This window comes from Catharus ustulatus, chromosome 3, assembly GCF_009819885.2.
Source record: "Catharus ustulatus isolate bCatUst1 chromosome 3, bCatUst1.pri.v2, whole genome shotgun sequence".
In the NCBI taxonomy this organism is placed as follows: domain Eukaryota; kingdom Metazoa; phylum Chordata; class Aves; order Passeriformes; family Turdidae; genus Catharus; species Catharus ustulatus.
The window spans coordinates 119,382,870-119,406,340 of NC_046223.1; the positions used below are offsets into that span (position 1 = coordinate 119,382,870).

General features: G+C 46.7%; 2 protein-coding genes across 5 annotated transcripts in view; both read right to left on the reverse strand.

The window, feature by feature from the left end:
* LOC116994219 (interferon-induced very large GTPase 1-like) overlaps positions 1-23,471 on the reverse strand; it is a 122,918-nt gene that overhangs the window by 14,734 nt on the left and 84,713 nt on the right. Inside the window, exon 1 of one of the 4 annotated variants that reach the window (XM_033055755.1) lies at positions 4,377-4,401. The exons of the other annotated variants lie outside the window; for them this stretch is intronic. The gene's annotated coding sequence lies outside the window, so the exon portion shown is untranslated. Of the gene's footprint in view, positions 1-4,376; positions 4,402-23,471 lie in introns of those variants that run through there. 4 annotated transcript variants of the gene reach the window in all.
* On the reverse strand, positions 21,157-23,160 carry LOC116993662 (interferon-induced very large GTPase 1-like). The gene has a single exon (XM_033054490.1). It carries the CDS (start codon positions 23,074-23,076, stop codon positions 21,157-21,159), a length of 1,920 nt encoding a protein of 639 aa, XP_032910381.1. The 5' UTR covers positions 23,077-23,160.

The following is a 23,471-nucleotide window of genomic DNA, read 5'->3' on the forward strand; positions in this document are numbered from 1 at the left end:
GGTGCAGTTTTGTTACAGAGGTCCAGTAGTGATGTGGAAAAATCTTGGTTTTTTCTAGAGTCCATTAGAGAAAGGGCTACTCGGTGTCCTAGAATTTCAGTTTTTATCTAGGTAAGAAAGGCTTGGCTCTCCCCCCTGGGTGGAGCAATTCTCAATGGGATAAAGTAATTTTATCAGTCACACAGTGAGACTCAATAGGCCATTAGCAGAAGATAACTCTCTGGAGGAAGGATGGGGGGTGCAAAGATAAAGAACAATGCCCTACTGATTTCAATAGCTGGCCCATTAGCAGAGTATGTCCCACGGAGATAAGGATAACTGCCCCACCTGGTCACAACAGATGGCGATAGAATAAATACTTCGATCACATCCTGTATTGTAACCCAAGACAGCATGGCTGGTGCGATTGTTACTAATTGGTTACTTTGTTGCACACGGATGCTCACTGCAAAAAAAGTGCGCCTTATATTCTGATGTACCTTATATATGGACAAAGTTCGGGAATTTGCTGACACCCGAAGTGCGCCTTATACTCCGGTGCACCTTCTACTCATGAAATTACTGTAATTGCAAATAGCATGTACGTAATTTATAGTATAAAAGATAACTCCTGCCCCTAGGGCAGGTAGTGTGCCTCAGACTGACCTGCTGAACAGACCTCAGCTGGTCAGTGAAAGAATTCCTTAGATAAGAAAAAATAAACAACCTTGGAAATCCCAGGAAACGGCTTCTGACTCTTTCTTCAGTGCTCGAGCTGGAAGGCAAAGGCTTTAAAGCCAAGACAGGTGGTTGTCTCAAGGCTACAGAGACTCCACTGTTGCAACTAACAGCTGCATAGAATGGATGTTTTTGCCTCACCAACCCAAAAAGATGGCACCCACTATCTTTGAAATAATTGCACAGTTAATTATCAAATGTTATCACAGGTGTTTGCAATTAAATGCTAGAGATCCTTCAAAAATCATTATTCCTGTGACACAAGAACAGTTAGAATGGTGTTTTGCCAATTGCACAGACTTGCAAAATGCCATGCAAGGTTTCTCAGGTCGTAGTGCTTACCATTTGCCAAGCCATAGACTGCCTAATCTAAGTGGGGAAAGTGCACCATCTAGCTGCACACCCCTAAAAGTTGTTACAGTGCTTTCTGATGGCTCTGGGAAAACAGGAAAAGCCATTGTTACATGGAAAGAAGAAGGTGATTGGCAGACATTAGAGGGATATGAGAGTAGATCACCTCAAATAGTAGACTTACGGGCTGTAGCTATGGTTTTTCAACATTTCCCTCACACTCCTCTAAATGAGGTAACTGATTCTGCATATGTGGCTGACATCACACAAAGATTAGATCGAGTATTATTAAAAGAAGTTGATAATGCTCAACTATTTAATTTACAGTAATTTCACAATTATAAGCTGCACGATTTTAACTAAAATTTTGATACAAACACAGAAGTGCGGCTTATAATCAGGTGTGGCCAATATATGGATGATGTTCAGAAATTTGCCAACCCAGAAGTGCGAGCCCAAGCAGCCCCGAGCTGAGGTGAGCCGGAGCAGCAGGGTGGTGGGGCAGCGGCGGTGCTCCCCGGCCCCCAGCAGCAGGGCAGCAGCGAGCCAACCCCACACAGCCCCGAGCTGAGCCAGTAAACCCCATGAGCCCGCGATTCTGTTACTAATTGGCAACTTTGTGAAAGTTGCACACAGATCCTCGCTGTGAACAGCAGTGTGGTTTATAATCCAGTCTGGCTTATATATGGACAAAGAACAAAAAGTTGCTGACACCTGGACGAGCGGCTTATAATCAGGTGCGGCTTATAATCGTGAAATTACTCTATGCCTCTCTATTCAAGCCAGAAATTGCCCTTATTATGTAGTACACATTAGAGGTCATACAAATGTACCAGGTTTCATCGCAGAAGGCAGTGCTCGAGCAGATAAGCTAGCTGCTCCTGCCTGGAGAGCACCACAGCCAGATGTCACATGATTTCTTCCACCAAGGTGTTCGAGCCCTACAGCAGCAATTTCAGCAGTCAGACACAGAGGCTTGTAACATTGTACTGACTGCCAAGGTTACACTGCACCACTGCACATGGGGGTAAACCTTCATGGACTGTGTTCTTTGCAAATCTGGAAAACTGATGTCACACCCATCCCTGAATTTAGCCATTTAAAATATGTACATGTCTCAACTGATAAATTCTCATCATCAATACGGGCTACAGTTCACACAGGAGAAAAGGGTCTGGACGCTATTGCACATTGGCACTCTGCCATTGCTGCTTTAGGTATCTCCCATATCATCAAAACCGATAACGGTCCCACATGCATTTCAAGAAAACAAGACATTTCCTGCAGCTCTGGGGTGTGTCACACCACACTGGTTGGTATTCCTAAAATAGCAACAGGACAAGCCATAGTGGAAAGAGCACATGGCACCTTAAAACATAAACTTGAAAAACAAAAGGAAGGAATGTGTGGGGAGACCCCACAGAGCAGGATAGCAAAAGCTTTTTACACACTAAATCATCTGATAATAATAGAAAATTCCCAGAACCCTGTTATTTTCAATCACTTCCTATCACTGCAATCATCTGCTGATGATCATTTACCTAAACCCAAGGTGATGGTGCGAGACCTTGCTACCAGGAACTGGGGAGGTGCATGGAATCTCATCAGTTGGGGACAGGGATATATGTGAGTGTCCATGGGCACAGGTACACATTGGGTACCTGCCACATGTGCTCACCCTGCCCAGAACCACAGACAGCATCTTCCTGAAAGCTCATCAACAGACAAGGTAGAGCCAGATGCAGAACGATAACTGGAACGACTTACTCGTCTACCTCATAGAATTACAGGACTTTTAAAAGAACAGATTTGTTTGTTTACAAAGTCTTTTTCCTGTTTACAAATTGTTTGGTTTAGTTAAGTTGGATTTTCTTACAGTTCTAAAGTTGAATGTTTTAGTTATTGAACTAAGTTATAATTCCTGGTGAAGAGGTTAAAACACTTATGTTTATAGAGTTAAGTTATAATTTCTATCTTTAAGCAGTTAAATTGTGACATGTTAAACCAAAGGATAGTAAATTTACCCAACAGCTCCTGAACAAAAGCACTGCAGCTTCAGATACATCACCATATGTGACAGCCAAGTTTATTAAAGTAGATAAAAGCTACGTTCAAATTAACCTTATGCTGTCTATGTCACCTTGACTGCAAAGGAACCTTGCAGGTAAGATAACAGAGAACAAGCTGCATATTTTGTATTCTGTTTTTGTTTCTTTGTTTAGTTTTTTTTTTTTTTTCTTTTTTTAATAAAAAAGAAACGGGGAATTCTCACAGCGCAAGCTGGCTTGTAGCTGGGCAGTTAATTCTGCCATAAATAAGAGATCGGGTTCAAGTAGCCTGCTTTGATAAACAAGCTCCTAGGTGAAAAATAATAGGATAGATTCTAACCCAAACGGGGATATCACCCAATGAGTTCCATCCTAAACTCCACAAGCCTTTGGTCAGAGAGCTGAGCAGTCCAAACTCCCAACCAATCACATGTGTTTGCCCGGGAACTCCAAACTCTCTATGTAAGGCGAGTTCACAAGAGTAAAACGGTTTTGTGACATGGATCATAGAGTGCTATGTCTCTGTCTCAGCCCCGGCACCAGCCAACGTTACAACTAAGGACATTCAGGGCATAATTCAGGACCCACCTCCTCCTTGGAAGCAAAGGAGGGAAGCAGCAAGGCTGGCAGCAGGAGCTGCCGTGGCAATGCCTGCAGCCCGTTTGATGGGAAGAGCCCCCCGAGAGTGTTTTCCCCAGCCCTGCCCCCGGGAAAGGGGCTCTGGGAACACGGACACCTTTGTGGGGCTGTCCCCAGGGAGCAGAGCGCTCCGGGTGGTGCCGCTCCCACCGGGAGAGAGGAGAATGCCACCCTCCGTGCATGGCGAGGAGAAGGAAGAAGTGACTCTGGGCTGGGGCCAGAGCACGATGTGCCGTGCGTGCCCCTGATGGGCACGGAGCTGCCCTGCTCCCGAAGGAGCGGCTCGGGGGCCAGGAGCCCCCCCGGCATCAGTGCCATGGCTCTGCCCTGCGGGGAGCGCAGCCATCCGGCCCCAGCTCTGAGCCCGGCCCCCTCCCAGCTCAGCCCCCGCAGCGCACACGGCTCCCCCGAGCTCCCCCAAAGCGGCTGCCAGCAAAGGCGGCTTCCTGCAGCCCTGGCTCGGAGCAGACAGCGCCCGCCCGCTGCCCTCAGAGCCCTCTGCTCCTGCCCTGCCATCTCCGCAGCCGTGGCAAACACACGCAACAGGAGGCAGGAGAGCAACAAGATCCCGCTCCCTGCTGCTCCCGGCTCCCAGCCCACAGCTCATCCCCAGGGCCCGACCTTCTCCCGCCGTGTCCCGCAGCTCCTGTCACGGGACAAGTCCAGCACAGCCCCTCTTTATGCAGCCCTGGCTCTCCGCTGGGTGCGGCTTCACACGTTCAGAAACAGCGCGGTAATTCCAGGGTGTCTGGCGTTTTACTGCAGCGGAATGTGAAAGTGGGACCACTCTTTTGGAGTCACCTTATCGAATTATGGTCCAAATTCCACACCATCTCTGATTCAGGTGGTGCAGAGTCAACACTTGTCTGTTGCAGACCTCTGACCCTTAACTACTGTGCTTAATGCAGGTAATAGTATTGCAAACTGTGACAGTTGGATACGCATACATGGAAAAAAAAAGCAGGAAAGTGGCTTTGGTGAAGGGCCTGGAAAGACAGGACAAGAGGGAATGGCTTTCCTCTGCTAAAGGGCAGGGATAGGTAAGATACTGTGAAGGAATTGTTCCCTGGGAGATTTGTGAGAATGGAATTCCCAGAGCAGCAGTGGCTGCCCCATTCCAGGACAGGGATACCTTCCACTGTCCCAGGCTGCTCCAAGCACCGTCCAGCCTGGCCTTCCTTGGACACCTCTCCAGCAGAGAAAGCAAAGCAGGAACAGTGCCTGACTGCAGCTTTCTTGGCAGGGGACATCCCACACCTGACAGGAACAGAGCTCTGGGCTTTGGCAGAGGACATTCAACACCCAACCAGAGCAGGGGGCCTGGATTGCTTTTCCCGTGGCATGTGGACACACAAATCCTGCTCCACGGCCTCCAAACAAGCACTGCAGTTTGGATATGGAGAGCTCCAGCCTGCCAGGAGCAGCCACCCCCTGGCCCAGGCTGACAAGTGCCAAGGGCTGGAGCAGACCCAGCTGGCATTTGTGCGGCCTCAGGGGAAGCCTCAGCCCCTGCCAGGCAGGGCTGGGACACATCAGCTGCAGAGCAGGGATTTGGTCCCTCCCTGCCCAGGTTAGCTTAGGCCTGCCTCCAGAGTGATATTTCCTCCAGCCAAAGAATTCCCTGCTGCAGGAGTGTTACAGGCACAGAATCCCAGCATCCCTGAGGTTGGAAAAGCCCTCCCAGCCCATGGAGCCCAAGCTGTGCCTGATCCCCTCCTTGTCCCCAGCCCAGAGCAGTGAGTGCCACATCCAGCCCTTCCTTGGACACCTGCAGGGATGGGCACTGCAAACCTCCCTGGGCAGCCCCTGCCAAGGCCTGAGCACCCTTTCCATGCAGAAATTCCTGCTGCTGTCCAAGCTGAGCCTGCCCTGGCCCAGCCTGAGCCCATTTCCCCTTGTCCTGTCCCTGTTCCCTGGCAGCAGAGCCCGACCCCCCTGGCTGTCCCCTCCTGGCAGGGAGTTGTGCAGAGCCACAGGGTCCCCCCTGAGGCTCCTTTTGTCCAGGCTGAGCCCCTTTCCCAGCTCCCTCAGCCTCTCCTGGGGCTCCAGCCCCTTTCCCAGTTCCGTTCCCTTCCCTGGACACGCTCCAGCCCCTCCAGGGCTCTCCTGGCAGGAGGGGCCCAGAGCTGCCCCCAGCCCTGGAGGTGCCCCAGCAGTGCCAGCACAGGGGACAGGCCCTGCCCTGGCCCTGCTGCCACCCCAGAGCTGGCACTGCCCAGGGGCCACTGGCCTCTTGCCCACCTGGGCACACCTGGGCTCCTGTGGCATTAACTGGGGCCATGGTTGGAGAGAAAGACAGGACCGTCTGTGATCCGTGTGACAAAATCCTCTTTATTCTTCTGAACCCTTCTTAATTAGAGGGTTGAAATTTCCCAGCTCATGACAGATGATTGGTTGGGAGTTCAGGCTGCTCAGCTCTCTGACCAGTGAGGTGTCTGCAGCTTAGGATGGAATGTAGTTGGGTGAAATCTCTGTTTGTGTTTGAATATATCTTATCATTGTTCACCAAGAGGCGTTGTTATTGAAGCAGGCTAATCAAATTGCATTTCTTATCTATGGCTGAATTAATTGCCTAGCTACAAGCCAGCTTGTGCTGTGATAATTCCCCGTTTCTTTTTGATTAAAACCATGTAACTTGTTTTCTGTCATTTTACTTGCAAAGGCCCTTTGCAGATAATATGGTACAGAGATTATGAGTTCAGTTTGAATGAGGCTTCTTACCTGTGGATTTATTGCTACCATGTCATATATTTGAAGTGTGGGCTTGTTGGTCCCAGGATCTACTTATGGGGATTTTTTCTTTTTTCTGAATGAAGCAGAGAGACAGGACTTCTGGACTGCTTTACGAAGTGTGGTTTATTTTTCTCATCTTCTACACAACAAGAAAAGGTAAACTCGTTTTACAGACGTTCCCAGCATGTCTCAGCAGTCCCAAGGTGTGCAGGGCAATAATCCCTCAGCACAGGAACTCCCTGCACTCCCTGCAGGGCCAAGGCCTGGGGGCCAGAAGCAGTTACAATCCTCTCCACAGATTTACCTCCCAGCGAGTCCCCAGCAGTTGCTGTGCAGAAGAAAGTGCCCCCACCGTGCTCTGTTTGTCTGTGCTAATAGCCTGCAATCCGCTGCTCTCCAGCCCTGCCTTTGGTTCCTGAGCCCTCAGACTATTTGCCCTGCTGCTCTGCCCCTCCCCCTGCCTTTCCCATAGAAATCCCTGTTTTTTCCAAGTTCGGGCAGGTGTCACCCTGGCACCCTTCCCAGAGTGGCCTCCTATCATAAAGGCTTTGCTCTCTGTGGAACGCTGTGGGAGGCTCGTGTCCTTTATCCCCGTGTGGCCGAAGAGTGAGTGCCCAGGAGAGCTGGCAATGAGCAGAGCTGGAGTCACTCGCCGCTGAGGGCCGTGCCTGTGGCCCTGGGGACATCCCCTGCTGGACGCCTGTGCAGGAAGGTGGCGGCAGCCCGGCAAGAAGAGCAGCGGAGCCCCGGAGTGCGGCAAGTGGCCCCCGAAGCGCTGGGACTTGTAGCCAGGGAGTCCCTGGAGAGAGCGGCTGCTGCAGGGGCTGCAGGACTCAGCCGCCTTTGGGCCGCTGCTTGTGCGAGGAGAGCCCTGTGCGTTTGAGCAGAGGCGATGTGAGGAGAGCCCGGGAGCCTGGGCTGCCCTGGGAGATGAGCAGAGGATCTCTGAGGAGCGGCCGATGGGGCTGAGCACCTGCCAGCAGATTTCCTGAGAGCCTGTGGGCCCCAGCGCTGCCCGGAGAGAGATGGTGAGTTGGCTGATTTGGGGTTTTCTGGGCACTGGATTTTATTCTGGTCTTCTGCTTTTCTTTCCTCTTTTTGTGCTGAGCGCGGGAGAGAGATCACCAGGGTGGGAATCCGAGGCTAACTCCTGCTGAGAGGGACTTTTATTATGAAGTAAGGTTTTTATTCCTTGGATTTTTAAGCGTTATCCTGATTCTACCGGCGTGTCTGTCCCTTTAAATTCTTTTTGACACGAAGAGGTAAGCAAAATTTATTCTGTCCAAAATCCAGGCTTTTTCTCTGTCTTTAAGTTTATTCCTTTATATCACATTGTTGTTAGGTTAGTAGAGAAATCGGGGAGTGTTTGGGGATGGGTTTAGGGATCGGGTCCCCAGTTCCAAAGCCCTTTCCCTCCTTCCCCCCGTGTTCCAAGCCCGCTTTCCCGGCTCAGGGAAGATCGGCAGGCGGGCGCAGCCCTTTGGCCCAGGGCGGCTCTGGATGCCCGGACTTGTCCCGACCTCCTGTGTCCCTGTGCCAGAGCGGTTCTGGCCAAAGCGCCCTGGATCTGGCGCTGATCTCCAAAGCTGCCCCCTGTCCCCAGTTGCAGCTCCGGCTGTTGCTGCACAAGGCGGCGTAGCCGATGTGTCCGGCGCCGGCATTTGGTGTGCCCCGGTTCCCAGTTTGGCTGGGCTCTCTTTTCAATATCGCCACCCCCTGCCGCTCCTCCGCCCGCGCAATCCATCGCCCCCGGCCCCTTCTGTGCAGAGCTGGCCTCAAAGGACAGTGCAGGAGGGAATCTTTCCCGATGGCTCGCAGCTGTCCTGATTGCCAAGAGTGCAAACACCTGTGTGTGCCCCATCAGTTTGGGGGCTGGAAAAGAGTGGGTTCGCTGCCCAGCAGCTGCAGGCACTTGCAGCTGGAGTTGGAGCATGAGAGCGAGAGTTGCTGGAGTAAGAGAAGGAGTGTGCTGGCTGTGCTGTGAGGAGGTGAGGGACATGCGGTCGGCAAGGGGCAGGTCTGGTGAGAAGATGATGTGTGGGGACCGTCAGGGTTAGGCGGCCGGGAAAGGGACAGCTTGGGGTGAGCCAGTGATGGAGAGTGGGAAGAAGGAGTCAGTGCTGTGTGGGGCTGCTCTAAGCGTAGGGATCAGTAGTGTGTGAAGCTGCCTCTGAGAGAAAGAGTCCGATTTGCACGAGAGAGAGGTGTGTGACAGAAGGCATGTAGAGTTTGCAAGTGAAGGACTGGTGGGGATGCCAGTTAAAGGGTGCAGTTGACAGCAGCCGTGTCCGTGTGACATATGAACGGTGCCAGCCAGGCAGCCGAGCAGCAGCGGTGCCAAGGCTTTCAGCAGCGGCACCCAGAGCTCCCCAGTGCCGAGAGCTGCGGCTGCAGCGCGGCCGGGCTGTGCCCCGAGCCCCCCACAGCACCCCCGGTCCTGCCGCTCCGCTCCAGGCAGCTCCGCTGTGTTGTGGTTTGGGGCTTCCTGCCCTCTCTGCTGTCCCTGCAGACAGTGAAGCTGCTCCTGGAGCAGAGACCCTGAATGGAGCAGAGCCTCTGCTGCCACCCCCCGCCCCCAGTGCCACCCCCTGTCCCCTCCCTGTCTGCAGCACACAGAGCTCGAGTCAGCCCCAGCTGTGGCTCCCCTGAACACAAAGGAGACCCAGAGCAGCAGAGTCCAAACCAACTCCTTTATGAGCAGAGGCTGCAGGGGATGAGGCTGCAGCAGCCCTTCAGCCAGCTCTCCAGGAGGGCTTGGCCCTGGCACTGCCAGCGGGGTTGCAGCAGCTGCACAGCAAAAGCCCCTCACAGCTCCCTGGGGCAGAGCCAGCTGGTGCCACCTTGTCCAGAGCACGGCTCCGGTGCCACCAGCCTGCCTGGACAGCAGCAGCACTGCCCCCAGGGCTGCTGAGGAAGGTGCTGGCACACAGGATTCTCCACATGGGCCATTCCAAAGGCTTTTGCTCAGCAGCCAGGCCAAGGGCAGGAGCAGCTCCTGCCGGGGCTCAGGGCTGGAGGGAAGGGCAGCAGCCCCAGGCACCTGAGCAGGAGCAGCTGCCCTGGGCAGAGACACAGCAGCTCTGAGACAGGGAGTGAAAGCACTGCCTGAGCCCTGGGGCGGTCGTGTCCCTGCTTTCCTGAGCCCTGAGGCACAACAGCTCCTGCTGGGAGAACAGCCTCAGTTGATCCAGGAGGCTGCAGTGAGGGAGGGAAGGATGACAGCCAAAAGCCAAGCAGCCCAGCTTGCAGCCAGCATGGAGCTGGCCTCAGGTGCCACAGCCCTTTCTCTGAGCAGGACACCTCCTTGCTGCAGGAAAACTGCCTCTGGGGCACTGTTCCTTGTTGGGATTGTTATGGGTTTGTATCTTCAAAAGAGCAGAGCAGTTGTTGGTTGCTGTAAAGTTGTTCATTACAGGAGCACATCAGTTTCAAATGCAGGAGTCTAAAGCTATCAGTTCTGTATTAAAGCTTTCACTGGTATGAATGAATTGTTGCTGATGTTTGTATTCATGTATGTCTACCGAGTTGACTAGAACTGTTGTTTGTGTTGTCTATTTGGTGTTAATGTTCAATGTCTTTGTAAATTGTTAATGTTCCTCGATGTTAATCCCTTCTCCTGTCCCAGTAGCTGCCCTTGTATCCACGCCCACCTCCACTACTCCCTCTAAAATGGCATGTGATTCAGCAAGTGCTCATGGGATGCCATTCACTGCTAAAAACCCTTAAAAACAATGAACCAACATAATATCCAGGACTAAAAATGGTACTCCTGCGTTGAGAAAACAGTGGAGAAGAAGAAATCACCAACTAGAGTTTCTTTGCCATGTCGCCATGACTTAAACAGCACTCATCTGGCATGACACCCCTAGACCACAAGCCAGCAGATGTCTTCCAGAGGATTCTTGTAAACATGGGAGCCGCAGCTCTGCCAGGAGACAAAGCTGTGCAGCTCCTCCTCAGCATTGTCTGGTGGGAGCAGTGGTGGTGTGTGTGACCCCTTGGGCTCCCCAAAGCTGTCCTTAATAAAGGCCTTGAAATGGAGCTGGTCTCCTGGCCCACTTATTTCCGCTTGGGAGCTTGTCTGGGATTGCCACACTGAAAGAGGACCAAGGATGGGACAGCCACCCGCCCTGTCGGGCCTCTAGGGACAGGTGCCTACACCAGATCAGAGGACAGCCTGGGACCCACGACGCAGAGGAGCGCTGGGATCAGGTAAGAGATCGGCAGCGAGTGTGGTGTGAGTGAGACGGGGGCTGGCAGCTCAGACCCCTGAAGTGAGTGTGGACCTCCTTGTACCGCGGTTCTGGACCCCTGTGAGTGGGCCAGCCAGGAATGGAGGAAAGCGAGGGAGGCCTAACAAGGCCCATAGAAACAGGTGAGGCACCTCTGGGGACAAAGAGGGCCCCCCCTGGGTGTGTGGAGGCCGTCAGTGTGAGTGGCACACAAAAGGGGGTACACCCCCATTAGTCTGAGCTATGCAGCCTCGGTGACTCCGGGCGTGCAGAGGCCTAGGCATTGTGTGAGTGGCACGCATTGCTAGGGATAACACCTTATAGCTCAGTGACCCTGGTAGGAAGGCCATCAGCTATAGGAGGGCCCTCTCAACATGTACATGGTGGGGGAGGTTTTGGGCTGGTTTCACGGGCTCTGGGCTGGGAACCTTTATTGCAAGAACGTCCCTGGGGCAGTGAGATTAGCACCTTATAGCTCGGTGACCCTGGTAAGAAGGCCACCGACTGTAAGAGGGCGCTCTTGATTAGTTGGATCGAGATGGAGGATTTGGTTCCACAGTAGTTGGTTTTACTTAAAAGATTGTCATTTTATCATGTAAATGGAGATTTTTGTTCCATACCTTATTTAATTTAGGAACCTGCCATTTTATTTCTCATAGTATTTTGTTTGAAAACTGCCATCTTTGTTTCATTTCTTACATAGTTTATATATCTGTCATTTTTATTTCTTGAAACCACCATTTTTTTTTATTCCTACACTATCTCCTATTTATTTTATCTCCCACGATATTTTATTTTGAAACTGTTAGCTTTATTTATTAATAAATAAATGTCTTTATTTTGTTTCCCACACTATTTCTTTAAACAGCCATATACTTTTATTTTGTTTCTTACACTATTTTATTTCTATTATTACAAACATTTACACTACTTTGTTTATATTGTTATCTTTGCATTTTGTGTTGTTGTTACCTAAGTAAAATATTAATTTGTTCTGTGATTTTCTGGGGTTTGAGCTTTTGTTTCTATTCTGATTATGGGACAGTGTGCAGGGAAAAGTGCAGGAAGGTCAAGGAAGAGAAGGACCTCATTTAAGAATATTCCTACAGATAGCCCCTTGGGGGAAATCTTAGATGATTGGGATAGAAAAGATTTGGACAAAATAAAAATGGTAGAATACTGTACAGGAATTTGGCCTAAGGAAAGTGTTTCAGAGGGACCTGTTTATTGGCCATGGTACGGATCTAAAGAAAAATGGTTATGTGTAGTCTTAAATAAGCATGTTTATTTAACAAGAGTATTAGATACAGAGGAAATAAAATAGGCAGCTTATTGGTTAGAACATGTGGAGAAGGATAAGAAAGTGAAGTGTATAAAGTATCCAAGGAGCAAGATGCAGAAAATGAGACAACACTTGGAAAGGGGTTGGGATCTCTTTGATTGCCTCCCACCGACTCCACCTGCAGTCCACCCTCCTTTGTCCTCCAGCCCAACATAAACTTTAACTGTTTACCCTATTTTAACCTCTACTACCTCAACTGTGTCATCTCCACCATTGTTTACGTCTCCAGAACATACTTCTCTTATTTCCCCTGTACACCTCTTTTTACTTCCTAATTCCCAAGTGTCACCTCTCATTCTCCCAGGTCCCCTTCCAGCTCTTCAGGTTCCCACGGATACCTCAGCACTCTCTTTCCCTACCTCTGTAATTCAACTCTGTCCCTCCAACCCCTAACATCCCAAGGTATTCCTATTCCCATCCCTGCCCCCAATAACTCCCAAAACGCTCATCTTTGTATTGAGGAAGAAATGTCAGGTACGCTAGATGGTGACCTAAAAGGTCACAGCTATAAGACCAGATATCACACCAGAAGATGTCAGGGTGAGGAGAGAAAATCCAAATGGATGTTACCTTTGAGGGAAGTACCCATGGGAGGTGCTAGAGGAGGCACAGGCTTGGTTAAAACACCATTGACTGCTTCAGAGGTGAGGAGTTTTAAGAAAGAGATAAAAAGTTTATTAGAGGACCCAATAGAACTATCATAGCAACTGGATCCGTTCTTGGGTCCTAATATATACACATGGGAGGATTTAAGTTCAATTTTAGGTATACTCTTTTCTCCAGGGAAATTCAATTAATTTGGACTGTGGCAATGAGAATGGTCCCAGGGGAGAGGAAAAAATACCACTAAAACCACCAGACTGGGATCCAAATGAAGAGGATGGGGGGAGAAATACGAGGGACTACAAAACTTTCATTATAAGAGAGATATGAGAGGCAGTCCCCAGAGCTAGCAATGCCAAATTAGCATTTGAGAGTCAACAGGAAAAGGACGAGTCACCAAGTGTATGGCTGGAAAGATTAAAAAGAAACTTTCAGCTGTATTCTAGTGAGGACCCGGAGAGTCCAGAAGGAAAAGTGTTAACAAAAATTCAAGTTGTAACTAAAGCTTGGGTAGATATCAGGAGTAAATTAGAAAAGTGGGACAATTGGCAAGAGAAGGGTTTGAATGAGTTGTTATGAGAGGCACAAAAAGTATATCTAAGGAGAGAGGAAGAAAAGACTAAGATGAAGGCGAAAATCATGGTGGCATGATTGCAAGAGAGAGTGTGGGAACTGGAAAAAGTGAACCAACAGGGGCTAGAAAAATTGAGCCAAGGGAGACTGGAAGAAGCAAACCAAAAGGAAAAGTAGAAGAAGAGAAAGAACTAGGCAGGGGCAGGAAAACATCAGGAACGGATCTGGTTTGCTACTATTGTAATGGAAGAGGTCATATAAAAAGATATTGCAGAAAATGGAAATGGGATGAAGCAACGGAAAAAGAGCAGGATGCTTTGGAAAAGATCTTAAAAGGGGAAGATTAGGGGTGTCAGGGGCTCTATACTCTGAGAAAGAAAACTGAACATCTGAATGAGCCCCTGGTAAACTTAGACATTGGCCCTCAGAGCAAAGATTATGAATTTTTAGTGGACACTGGAGCAGATAGAACGAGTGTTAAAGAAATACCGGAATGATGTAAATTAAGTGAGCGAAAATGTAAAATTAAAGATGCTGAGAATAATCTTTTTGAAGTATTTATTACAGAAAGGGTGCAAATAAAAGGGAACTTTAGGGAAGGGCATGCAGACCTGTTGTACATGCCGGGACTAGAAAGCAATGTTTTAGGCCGAGATTTACAAGTGCAATTGAATATAGGTGTGGTAACAGAAGGAGGGCGTATGGTAGCTAAAATAATGATGTTAAAAGAAAAAGTTGAAAAAGGTATAGATCCAAGAGTGTGGGCAGAAGAAGGAGGCCATGGATTGTTGAATATTCCTCCCTGTCCTAGTTTAGGGGACAGGTACTGCCAGGAAAAAAACAGCAGGAGCTTTTCCTAAAATGGAGAGTGAAAATTCTCTCCCTCCAATTTATTATAATTTGGAAATTAATGGGCTCTCAGGCAAAGGTATGGGTTTAGGAATAACAGTTCTTTATTGATATATCTACAAGACAAAACAAGAACAACGTCAGCTATGAAAAATCAGCAACAAAAACAGAATAAAACTCAGTCCCAGTCCCTTTTCCAGTCACAGTCTTCTCCTCTACACGATCCCGGTGGAGAGTGGGGCGGACCCCTCGCAGCCGTGGCAGCAGCAGCAGAAGCAGGGAGGTGAGGCAGCAGCGACAGGGCCATGTCCCAGGTGGAGAAGGGTGAAGGAAGACTCCGCTCACTGTTTGGTCCTGGTTATCAGCGCTGTTCCCAGGAGCAGGAGGCTGTAGCGGTGCAGGGGAAATCCAACCGCAGAGAAACCTCTCTCCTTGGCGTTCTGACCGGCGAGAGACTTTCCCCCAGAAGGAAGAAAACAACCAAGCATCCGCCCCAACTCCTCAAACCCCACCACCCAGCCCTGTTGTCTTGAGCAATTACAAGCTAAGGGACCTGCCCCAGCTGGCTTCCTTAGCATGATAATGAGAAAAATTCTCCACCGAGGGAAAGAGTAATAACCCCCACAACCCTGCCATAAAAATTAGGATGAAATATACCAATATACCACCAATAAGGGTCAGGCAATACCATCCTTCTGCAGATGGAAAACAAAGGTTAATACCAGTAATTAAGAGTTTAATTGAAGGTGGAATTTCAGCACCGTGTATGTCTCCACATAACACCCCAATATTGCCAGTAAAAAAAAACCAAATGGTAGGTATAGACTGGTACAAGAGGAGTAAATAAACAATCACTTATTTTCCAGTGGTAGCCAATCAATATAACTTGTTGAGCAAAGCATCATCAAAGCATGCATGGTTCAGTGTAATTGACTTGAAGGATGCTTTTTGGTCCTGTCCTTTGGAAAAGGAAAGTAGAGGGTGGTTTGCCTTTGCATGGCAAGATGAAGACACTGGGAGAAAGCAACAATTACAATGGACCAGGTTACCACAGGGATTTACAGCATCACCTAATTTATTTAGTCAAGCCCTGGAAGTATTAATAAAGCAATTTGCACCAAGTGGACAAACACAGGTTCTGCAATATGTGGATGATTTAATAGTTTCAGGAGAATTAAAGGAAGATGTCCAAAAGACCATAGTCAAATTATTGAACTTCTTAGGGGATAAGGGCCTAAAGGTGTCCAAAAAGAAATTACAATTTGTGGAACCAGAAGTGAAATATTTAGGACATCTAATTGGAAAAGGATACAAAAAGTTAGAACCAAGTAGAGTTCAAGGGATATTGTCATTGCCAGCACCAAAAACCAAAACAGATATAAGGAAATTGTTAGGGTTAATTGGCTACTGTAAATTATGGATAGATGGTCATACAAAATCAATTAAATTTTTATATGATAAGCTAATAAAAGATGAACCCATGGATTGGAATGAAAAATATAAAAGAAAATTGACTGAACTGAAAGAAAAATTAACGCCTGTTCCAGTATTAAGTTTACGTGATTTGGATGGGTTATTTGAACTATTTGTTAATCTCAAAGAAGGAGTGGCTTATGGAGTCATTGTACAGGAGCAATGTGGAGTTCAGAAACCTATAGCCTCTGTGTCCAAACTTATCAGACCCAGGCATTAGGGGATTGCTGAGCTGTCTCCAGGCAGCAGCAGCCGCCGCAGTGACCTTAGTAGAAGAAAGTTACAAGTGGACCTTTGGAAACAAAGTGTACACTCCACGTTTCCTTATAAGCATATTGAATAAAAAGCGTATTCAATAAAAGAACTAGCCAATGGATGTCAGATAGCAGACTCCTAAAATATGAACTGATTTTGAATGACAATGAAAATTTGGATTTGGCCACCACAAGAGCCAAAAAATCCAGCACAATTCTTATATGGTGAACCAGAAGAAGAATTAGAACACTGGTGTCTGGAAACCATAGATTTACAAACAAAAGTTAGAGAAGACCTTTTGGAACACCAATTGATTGGAGGGGAGATCCTCTTTATAGATGGCTCATTAAGGGTCCTAGATGGAAAAAGAGTATCAGGAGATGCAATTGTTGATGGACAAAATATGACTGTACTAGAAAAAGGAAAACTTCCTGCTAATTGGTCCACACAGTGTTCTGAGATCTATGCTCTATACAGACTCAAGATACACTTACGGAGTTGTACACACATTTGGAAAAATTTGCACTGAAAGAGGATTTACTAATTCAAAGGGAAAAATACTGATCCATGAGGGACTAGTTAAAGCAGTGCTGGAGGCCCTGAAGTCCATTGGAAATAGCAGTGGTACATGTAAAGGGACACCAAGAAAGGGACTCAAAGGAAATAGAAGGGAATAACCCAGATAGCCAAGAAAGCTGCTATGGAAGAGACAGAAAAGGTCCTTCAGTTAAGGGAGGTGGAAGGCAAAGAAGATGGAGACAAAACAGATGAGGATATACTGATATTTAGTGAAAAAGAGCAAGAAGAATTACAAAAACATGCTGCTATTAAAAATAGCAAGGGGGAATGGAAAATGCCCGACAGAAGGCAAATACTAAATAAAGCATTGGCAAGAAAAATACTAGAAAGCCTGCATGCCTCAACTCATTGGGGAACACAGGCTTTGTATGATCATTTTAGGAGAACATATGTGTGTATTGGAGTATTTGAAATTGCTAAAACCATAACATGGGAGTGCATGATTTGTCAAAGAATAAATTAAAAAATAATGTGACGACTGCCCAAGAGGGAGAAGAATTGGCAATGAGACCCTTTCAAAATATACAAATAGACTTTACAGAGTTACCCTGAGTACAAAGGTTTAAATATCTTTTGGTAATAGTAGACCATTTAACGAATTGGGTTGAGGCATATCCAACTATGAAAGCAACAGCAGAGATGGTCAGTAGGATCTTATTAGAGCAAATTGTACCAAGATATGGGATAATAAATACTATTGACTTGGCTAGAGGTCCACATTTTACAGCAAAACTTTTACATTAAATGACAAATGCTTTTAAATATTGCATGGAAGCTCCATACCCCCGGAGACCACCGAGTTCTGGAAGGGTTGAAAGAATGAACCAAGCATTGAAAAATGGCTCTCACGAAAATAATACAAGAAACAAAGATGAATTGGCTTAAGTGCCTTCCCCTAGCCTTAATGAGAGTAAGGACAAAACCAAGGGCAGACATAGGGGTTTCTCCCTAGGAAATGATGTTTGGCTTACCCTTCTTAACCGCCTCAGGTAACACCAGAACGTACGAAGAAGGAGAGCAATGTGTAAAGAGATACATACAAGTTATAACAAGCACCTTAGAAGAATTAAGAAAGAAAGGCTATCTCCCCCAGACTATACCTATTGATTTCAAGATCCACAAATTCCAACCTGGGGACTGGGTTTTAATCAAGGCCTGGAAAGAGCAACCATTAATCCCGAAATGGGAAGGTCCCTTCCAATTTCTATTAACCACAGAAATGGCTGTCTGAACACAGAAAACGGGATGGACTCACATCTCTAGAGTGAAGGGACCAGTCTCTGCATCTACTGAACAAACTTCTGCTCCCACTTAACGGACGTCAACCAAAGTGACAGATAACAAATTAATACTGAGAAAGAAACCATGTGAAAGATTTTCTAAGTAAACAAAATTTGACCAACGAGCCATAAAGATATCTGTCAAGAGTTTATAATGTATTTACAGAGGATGCATGCATTTTTAAAGTTTTCAGTAATCTATGTTAGTAGGCATAAAGAAATCTATCGAGTGTTTATAATATATTTAAGAAAGATTTAACTTATTAGTATGTATGCCTTTTTCAAGTTTTTAAGTGATTTATATTAGGAGCCATAAAGAAATCTATTGAGTGTTTATCATATATTTATTTAACTTACTAGGATGTATGCCTTTTTAAAGTTTTAAGTTATTTCTATCATTAACTGCAAAGTATTAGATGGTACGTTTTTAACCGCTAGTATTTCTTATTACAGATCCTAAATTCTGGAAAAGATAGAACATTCTCCCACACATCTAGCAATCAGACCCTAAAGACAGCAGGAATAAAGTTGATATAAAAAGGGAAAGTGAACTCCTCTAATAAGAAGTATAATAGTAGACAGTAAGAACATTGCAGCAGGGGGAAAGATAGGATCAGGGTACACTTTTGCCACATAGAGTTCGTTGATCCTTTGAATGCGATTAAAAAAGGGGGGAGACATGGGTGGGAAAGTGCCCTGTACCGGACCCCTGTTTGTATTAACCCTCCGTAGTGATGGGCATTCAAAGAGAAGGAACTACATTGTGTGATAAATGGTACTCTCCATTGTATGCAGGAGACTCCCACATAGCCATCCTCAGAACCCACTCTAACCCCAGCCCTAATTGTGCCAATTTTTTACAGCTAACAACTTGTGTTGAGGACAGTAAAAACTATTGGCTATAGGAAAATACAGGGAATTGTAAACAAAAATTGCTGGGAGAATGTCCTATCAAAGAAAAGTGGATCTACTCTGAAAAGAAACCTGTTTAAAAAAAAAGAAAAACAAGAAGGGAACCAGAACTCAGAAACAGCCAAAGAAGTTTATAAGAAATATCAGAGACTTCAAAAACTATACCAAGTTTATGAAGAAACAGATTGATTTAAATGATTGATGTGGGCTTAAGCCTGATAAAAGTTTTAGAGGGGGGAGTTGCTATAAATGAACTGTTGCTGATGTTTGTGTTGATGTATGTCTCCCCACTTGACTAGAATTGTTTGTGTTGACTATTTATTGTTAATGTTCTATGTCTTTGTAAATTGTTAATGTTCCTAGCTGTTTGTCCCTTCCCCCATCCCAGTAGCTACCCTTGTATCCACACCCAACTCCACTACTCCCTCTAAAACGGTGTGTGACAGCAAAGGCTCATGGGGCACCATTCAGTGGTAAAAACCCCTAAAAACAATGAGCCAACATAACATGCAAGACTAAGAATGGTACCCCTAGGTTGAGAAAATAGTGCAGAAGAAGAAATCACTAACCAGAGTTTCTTTACCATGTCGACACAACTTAATAGCACTCAGCTGGCATGACACACCCAGACCACAAGCCAGCAGATGTCTTCCTGAGGTCTCCTGTGAGGAAGGAAGGTCCAGCTCTTCTGAGAGATAAAGCTGTGCACCTCCTCCTCAGCATTGTCCGCTGGGAGCAGGGAGCAGAGGTGGTGTGTGTGAGCCCTTGGGCTCCCCACCCAAAGCTGTCCTTAATAAAGGCCTTGAAAAGGAGCTGGTCTCCTGGCCCATTTATTTCATTGACCATACAGTCCCAATTAAAGCAGAAGCAGCTCTCTGGTGCACAGTCCTGGGCAGAGGCAGGAGCAGCAGTTCTCTGGTACAGAATCCTGGGTAGAGGTAGAAGCTGTGGCCTGGTACAGAGTCTCAAGCAGAGGCAGAAGCTGCAGTCTAATACAGAGTCCTGAGGAGAGTCAGATGCTCCCTGGTCATTCTTCTTCTGTTCTCCTCTTCTTCTTCATCATATTCTTTCATGTGGTGGTAGTGATGATGATGATGGTGGAGGAAGAGAAAGAGCAAGAGAGGGAGCCTCTCCCCAATGCACAGATTTTTATTTACAAATTACCTAAGAGCTAAAAACATGAACCTGTAGCATTTCTTATAGACCTGTTAGGTCTATAAGTTTATATAAAATTTGTGTATATATCCTATCTGTTCTATCTGAAAAATGTAGGTAATATCCTTACTATGTTTTTATTATGTCTAAAACAATAGTTTTGAGCTGTCACTGAAGCTTGTTTTTGTACGTTGTTTTTTCAAAGTTTCTAAGGATTTTGCTCTTTAAGACACTTAAAACATATATTTACTTACTTAAAACTAAGATTTATACTTTTACTTCACGTCTACACAACTTAATAATATTTCTACTTAGTTAAAACTAAAGATTACACCTCTACTTCGTGTCTGTGTGGCTTATTTCTCTAAAGACTTGAATTCAATTCCTACATACTGTTCTCTCTCTGAGGGACTTTGAGAGGCCTCTGTTTTAACACTCCAACAGTCCCTTCTTGTCTCACAGCAGCTGAGCCAAGGGGTGCTTTGAGTGCTGCCTTTGCCCTTGGGCTCAGGCTTGGCCACAAGGCTGATAACCCCAAGGAGGGTTTGGTTTGGCTCTAGGACAAAGCAGAAGGAAATGTTGTGGCAGGCAGGCAGGAGGATTCTGAGTTTCTCATGAAGCGAGGGAATTGCAGAGAGGTGGCTGCAGCAATGCACCTCATTTCACCAAATTTGGGAAAAATTGGATACCACTGTCCTCTTTGGGCTTGAGAACGTTGTCATTGTAACTGCATTTTGTGGAGAGCCTGGTACAAAGTTCTCCTAAGCTGCAAAGCCACTGTGGTTCTTCCTTCCCATGGATGTGGCCTAACACCGCTCCAGCTCAGGACAGTGCTTCCTGCTTGGTAATTCTGTGCCACACATAAGGGATTTCTCCTTTACCCTGAAATTTCTGACTGTACAAGGCTTCCAGCTGTGTCCTGAAATGGGACACAAACCATTTCCAGTACGCCTGCATGGATGAATCCGGAAGAATTCTCCACGTGGAAACAGGAGGTCCAGCATTACGGTATGTTCTGTAAGGCGTCCACGGCTGGTAATCATGAAATCTGAAGCTGCAGTCACTTGCAACAGAGCTGGAACAAATATCAATGACGAAGTGATCTGTCCCATACCATTTGAATCCTGTCAAAGCTTGTGGGCGATGGAAGACCAGCTGATGGTCTCCATCATGGTTCTGCATGGTGTTTGTGCAGACAGCCCCACAGAAGGGACACTGCTCCCAGCACCCCGAGAAATGCTCTGCCAGGATGGTGTGAGGCTGTCTTGAAAATGAGCTCATGTCAGCATCAGCCAACTCTTTCATGAGCCTGTCCCTGAGGTCAATAAGAGATTTTGCTATGGCACTGCTCAGGAACTCAACGTCTGTGACCTCCTGGTGCTCAATGCCCTTCAGCTCACTTCTGGGCAAGTTGATCACCTCTGCCAGTTCCCCACAAAATTCATCCAGCCAAAGAGAGATTTTGTCTTCTCTGTCTTTTTTGTCTTTGACAATTTGGGTTGATAAGAAACAGCTGACAGGATGTTTCCATAGAGAGATTCAAGGGAAGACTCTAAAAACATCCTCAGCCTGCTACTCCCATCTAAACAATGACTCTTAACTCGTCTCTCAATGTAACTGTTAAAAACCTGTTTTGGAGAGGTAAGGTACTGCTTGAAATACTCAAAATTTTCTTGTTCTGCCAGGTATCTCAGGATGCAGACTTCCAAATTGGCTCTGTTGCTCTTGAAGTCTGGGAATTTGTTTTTCATGTCCTCAGCAATGTCTCTAGCTGTCCTCTCAAAGACTGCCCGGCTAAGAGCTGGTTCAATCTTGTCACAAAGAAAAACAACAAAAGTTGTGATTGAAGTGGCTCCTTGGCAGGAAATCTGGAAACATTGGAAGAAATCTTCTCTTTTGCGGTTCAGGTACACAACTGGGTCATTTGCCTCCTGGAATGCTTCGTGCATGGCTTTAAACCTTTCTGCTGCCATTTTGCACAGATAGAGAGACAAATCTATGCTGTACTCTTTGTTAAAAGTACATCTTGCATTGCTGGGGACAGAGTCAACACCTTTCTGTACTTCATTGAGTATTTCATGAATAAAATTTCGACTGTAATCCCGTTTCTCCGCATCCTTCTTATCAATGTTTGCCTTCACACGTGCTATGATGTCATCTGTGATGTGTTGGAAGTTGATCATATCAGCATTGGAAATGCTCCTGAGTTCTGGGAAAAAGCCTAGTAACTTTTTCTTTGTGATGTGTTTCTCTATGTCAAAAGAAAATCCTCTGCATTTGGGCAATGACCTGATCCGTGCATGGAAACCTGGCTCCTTAAAGTGCTCTAGAAGGACATCTTCAATATCTGCATCGATATCCACCCGTTCTGGTGGAGGAGCAGCACGGGAGACTTCAGCAATCCACTGGTTCCAGACAAGAGTAAAGTTGTCCTTCAGTTCTCTCTCACTGAGGCTCTTCCCTTTCAGAGTCACAGCCAGCTCCCTACTCCTTCTCAGGAGCTCATCTTGATATTCCAACTTCCTTGCATCCAGTTTCCTCTGCTCCTTCTGTAGCTCAGTAAGATTCTCACATTTCTTTTTCGCTTCATGAAGAAGAGTCTCTTTTAGTTCTTTCAGCTTCAGCTCTGTACTTGATTTCCACTGGACCAGTGTCTCACGGTCTTTGTCTTCCCTGAAATACTTTTCCACTTCTTTCTCAATGGCATCACTTGTCTCTTGCACCAGCCCTTCAAGGTGCTCCCTGGTGACATTCTGCAAGTCCCCATTCCGAATTTTATTGTTCAGTCTCACCTGTACATCTAAGAAGTGACTCCTCAGCCTCCAGGTCCACTGACTAAAAGCACTTTCCAGTTTCCTGTATGCAGCAATCTCCAGGGAATTCTTGAAGCTGAAAACAAAGTTTTCATTCACCAAAGCGTTCCAGAGGTCACCAATACGATCTTTCAGGCTCGAGAGCCTCAAAATGCTGCGCTGTGACTGCTGCTTGGCAGCCTGGAGGATTTTGCTCTTGAGTTGCTGGACATTCTGGCTGTAGGTGGGGTTGGGTGGTGCCATTGGGGGGTCTCCTTCCCACAGGTGAGCAAAGTAGTGAATGTGGGTGTTCACATCAAAGCAAATGACGTCACTAAAGGAGGAGATGTCACAGAATTCCTGCTGAACAGCTACCACAGTCATTTCATCCAGCTTTTCCTGCAAACACCTTTGTCCTTCCATGTTCTGCTCCTTGGCAGTTGCTTCTCCCATGTTTTGATGCACAAAGATGCAGCTTGGGGAAAGACTGACTTTCCTCATCCTCAGTAATACTTGCACAGCGATCTGGAGAACATCTTGCATTTTCTCCAAAGATATTGATCACAGTCAAATTGGTGACATCAATGACAAAGGTGGCCAGTTCATTGTCATGGTTAAGGGACTATTTATTGGCCATCTCAATGGCACGAAGTACATTTCGATCTGCATCCACCACGAATCTGTGCTGGTGAGCTTTGTCTACGCAGCAGTCCAGGCTGAAACATGGATTTGACCCTTCCAGGAGATCCCTGATAATTCTGGTCAGCTGGTCCATCAGTTCTGCTTCGTTTCTATTCCTGATGCCTCTGGTTATTGCTTTGCTGTATTGTCCAGGTGCAATGTTCGCTTCTTCTGTGAGAAAACAAATTAAAGGCCTTTGTGACTGCCTCAGCTCCTGCAGAAGCTTTTTCCCCCTGTTGTCCATGTGCTCCAAATCA

Coding starts and splice junctions, on each gene's coding strand:
- LOC116993662 (XM_033054490.1), bottom strand. CDS start 23,076: ATGCAAGATGTTCTCCAGATCGCTGTGCAAGTATTACTGAGGATGAGG.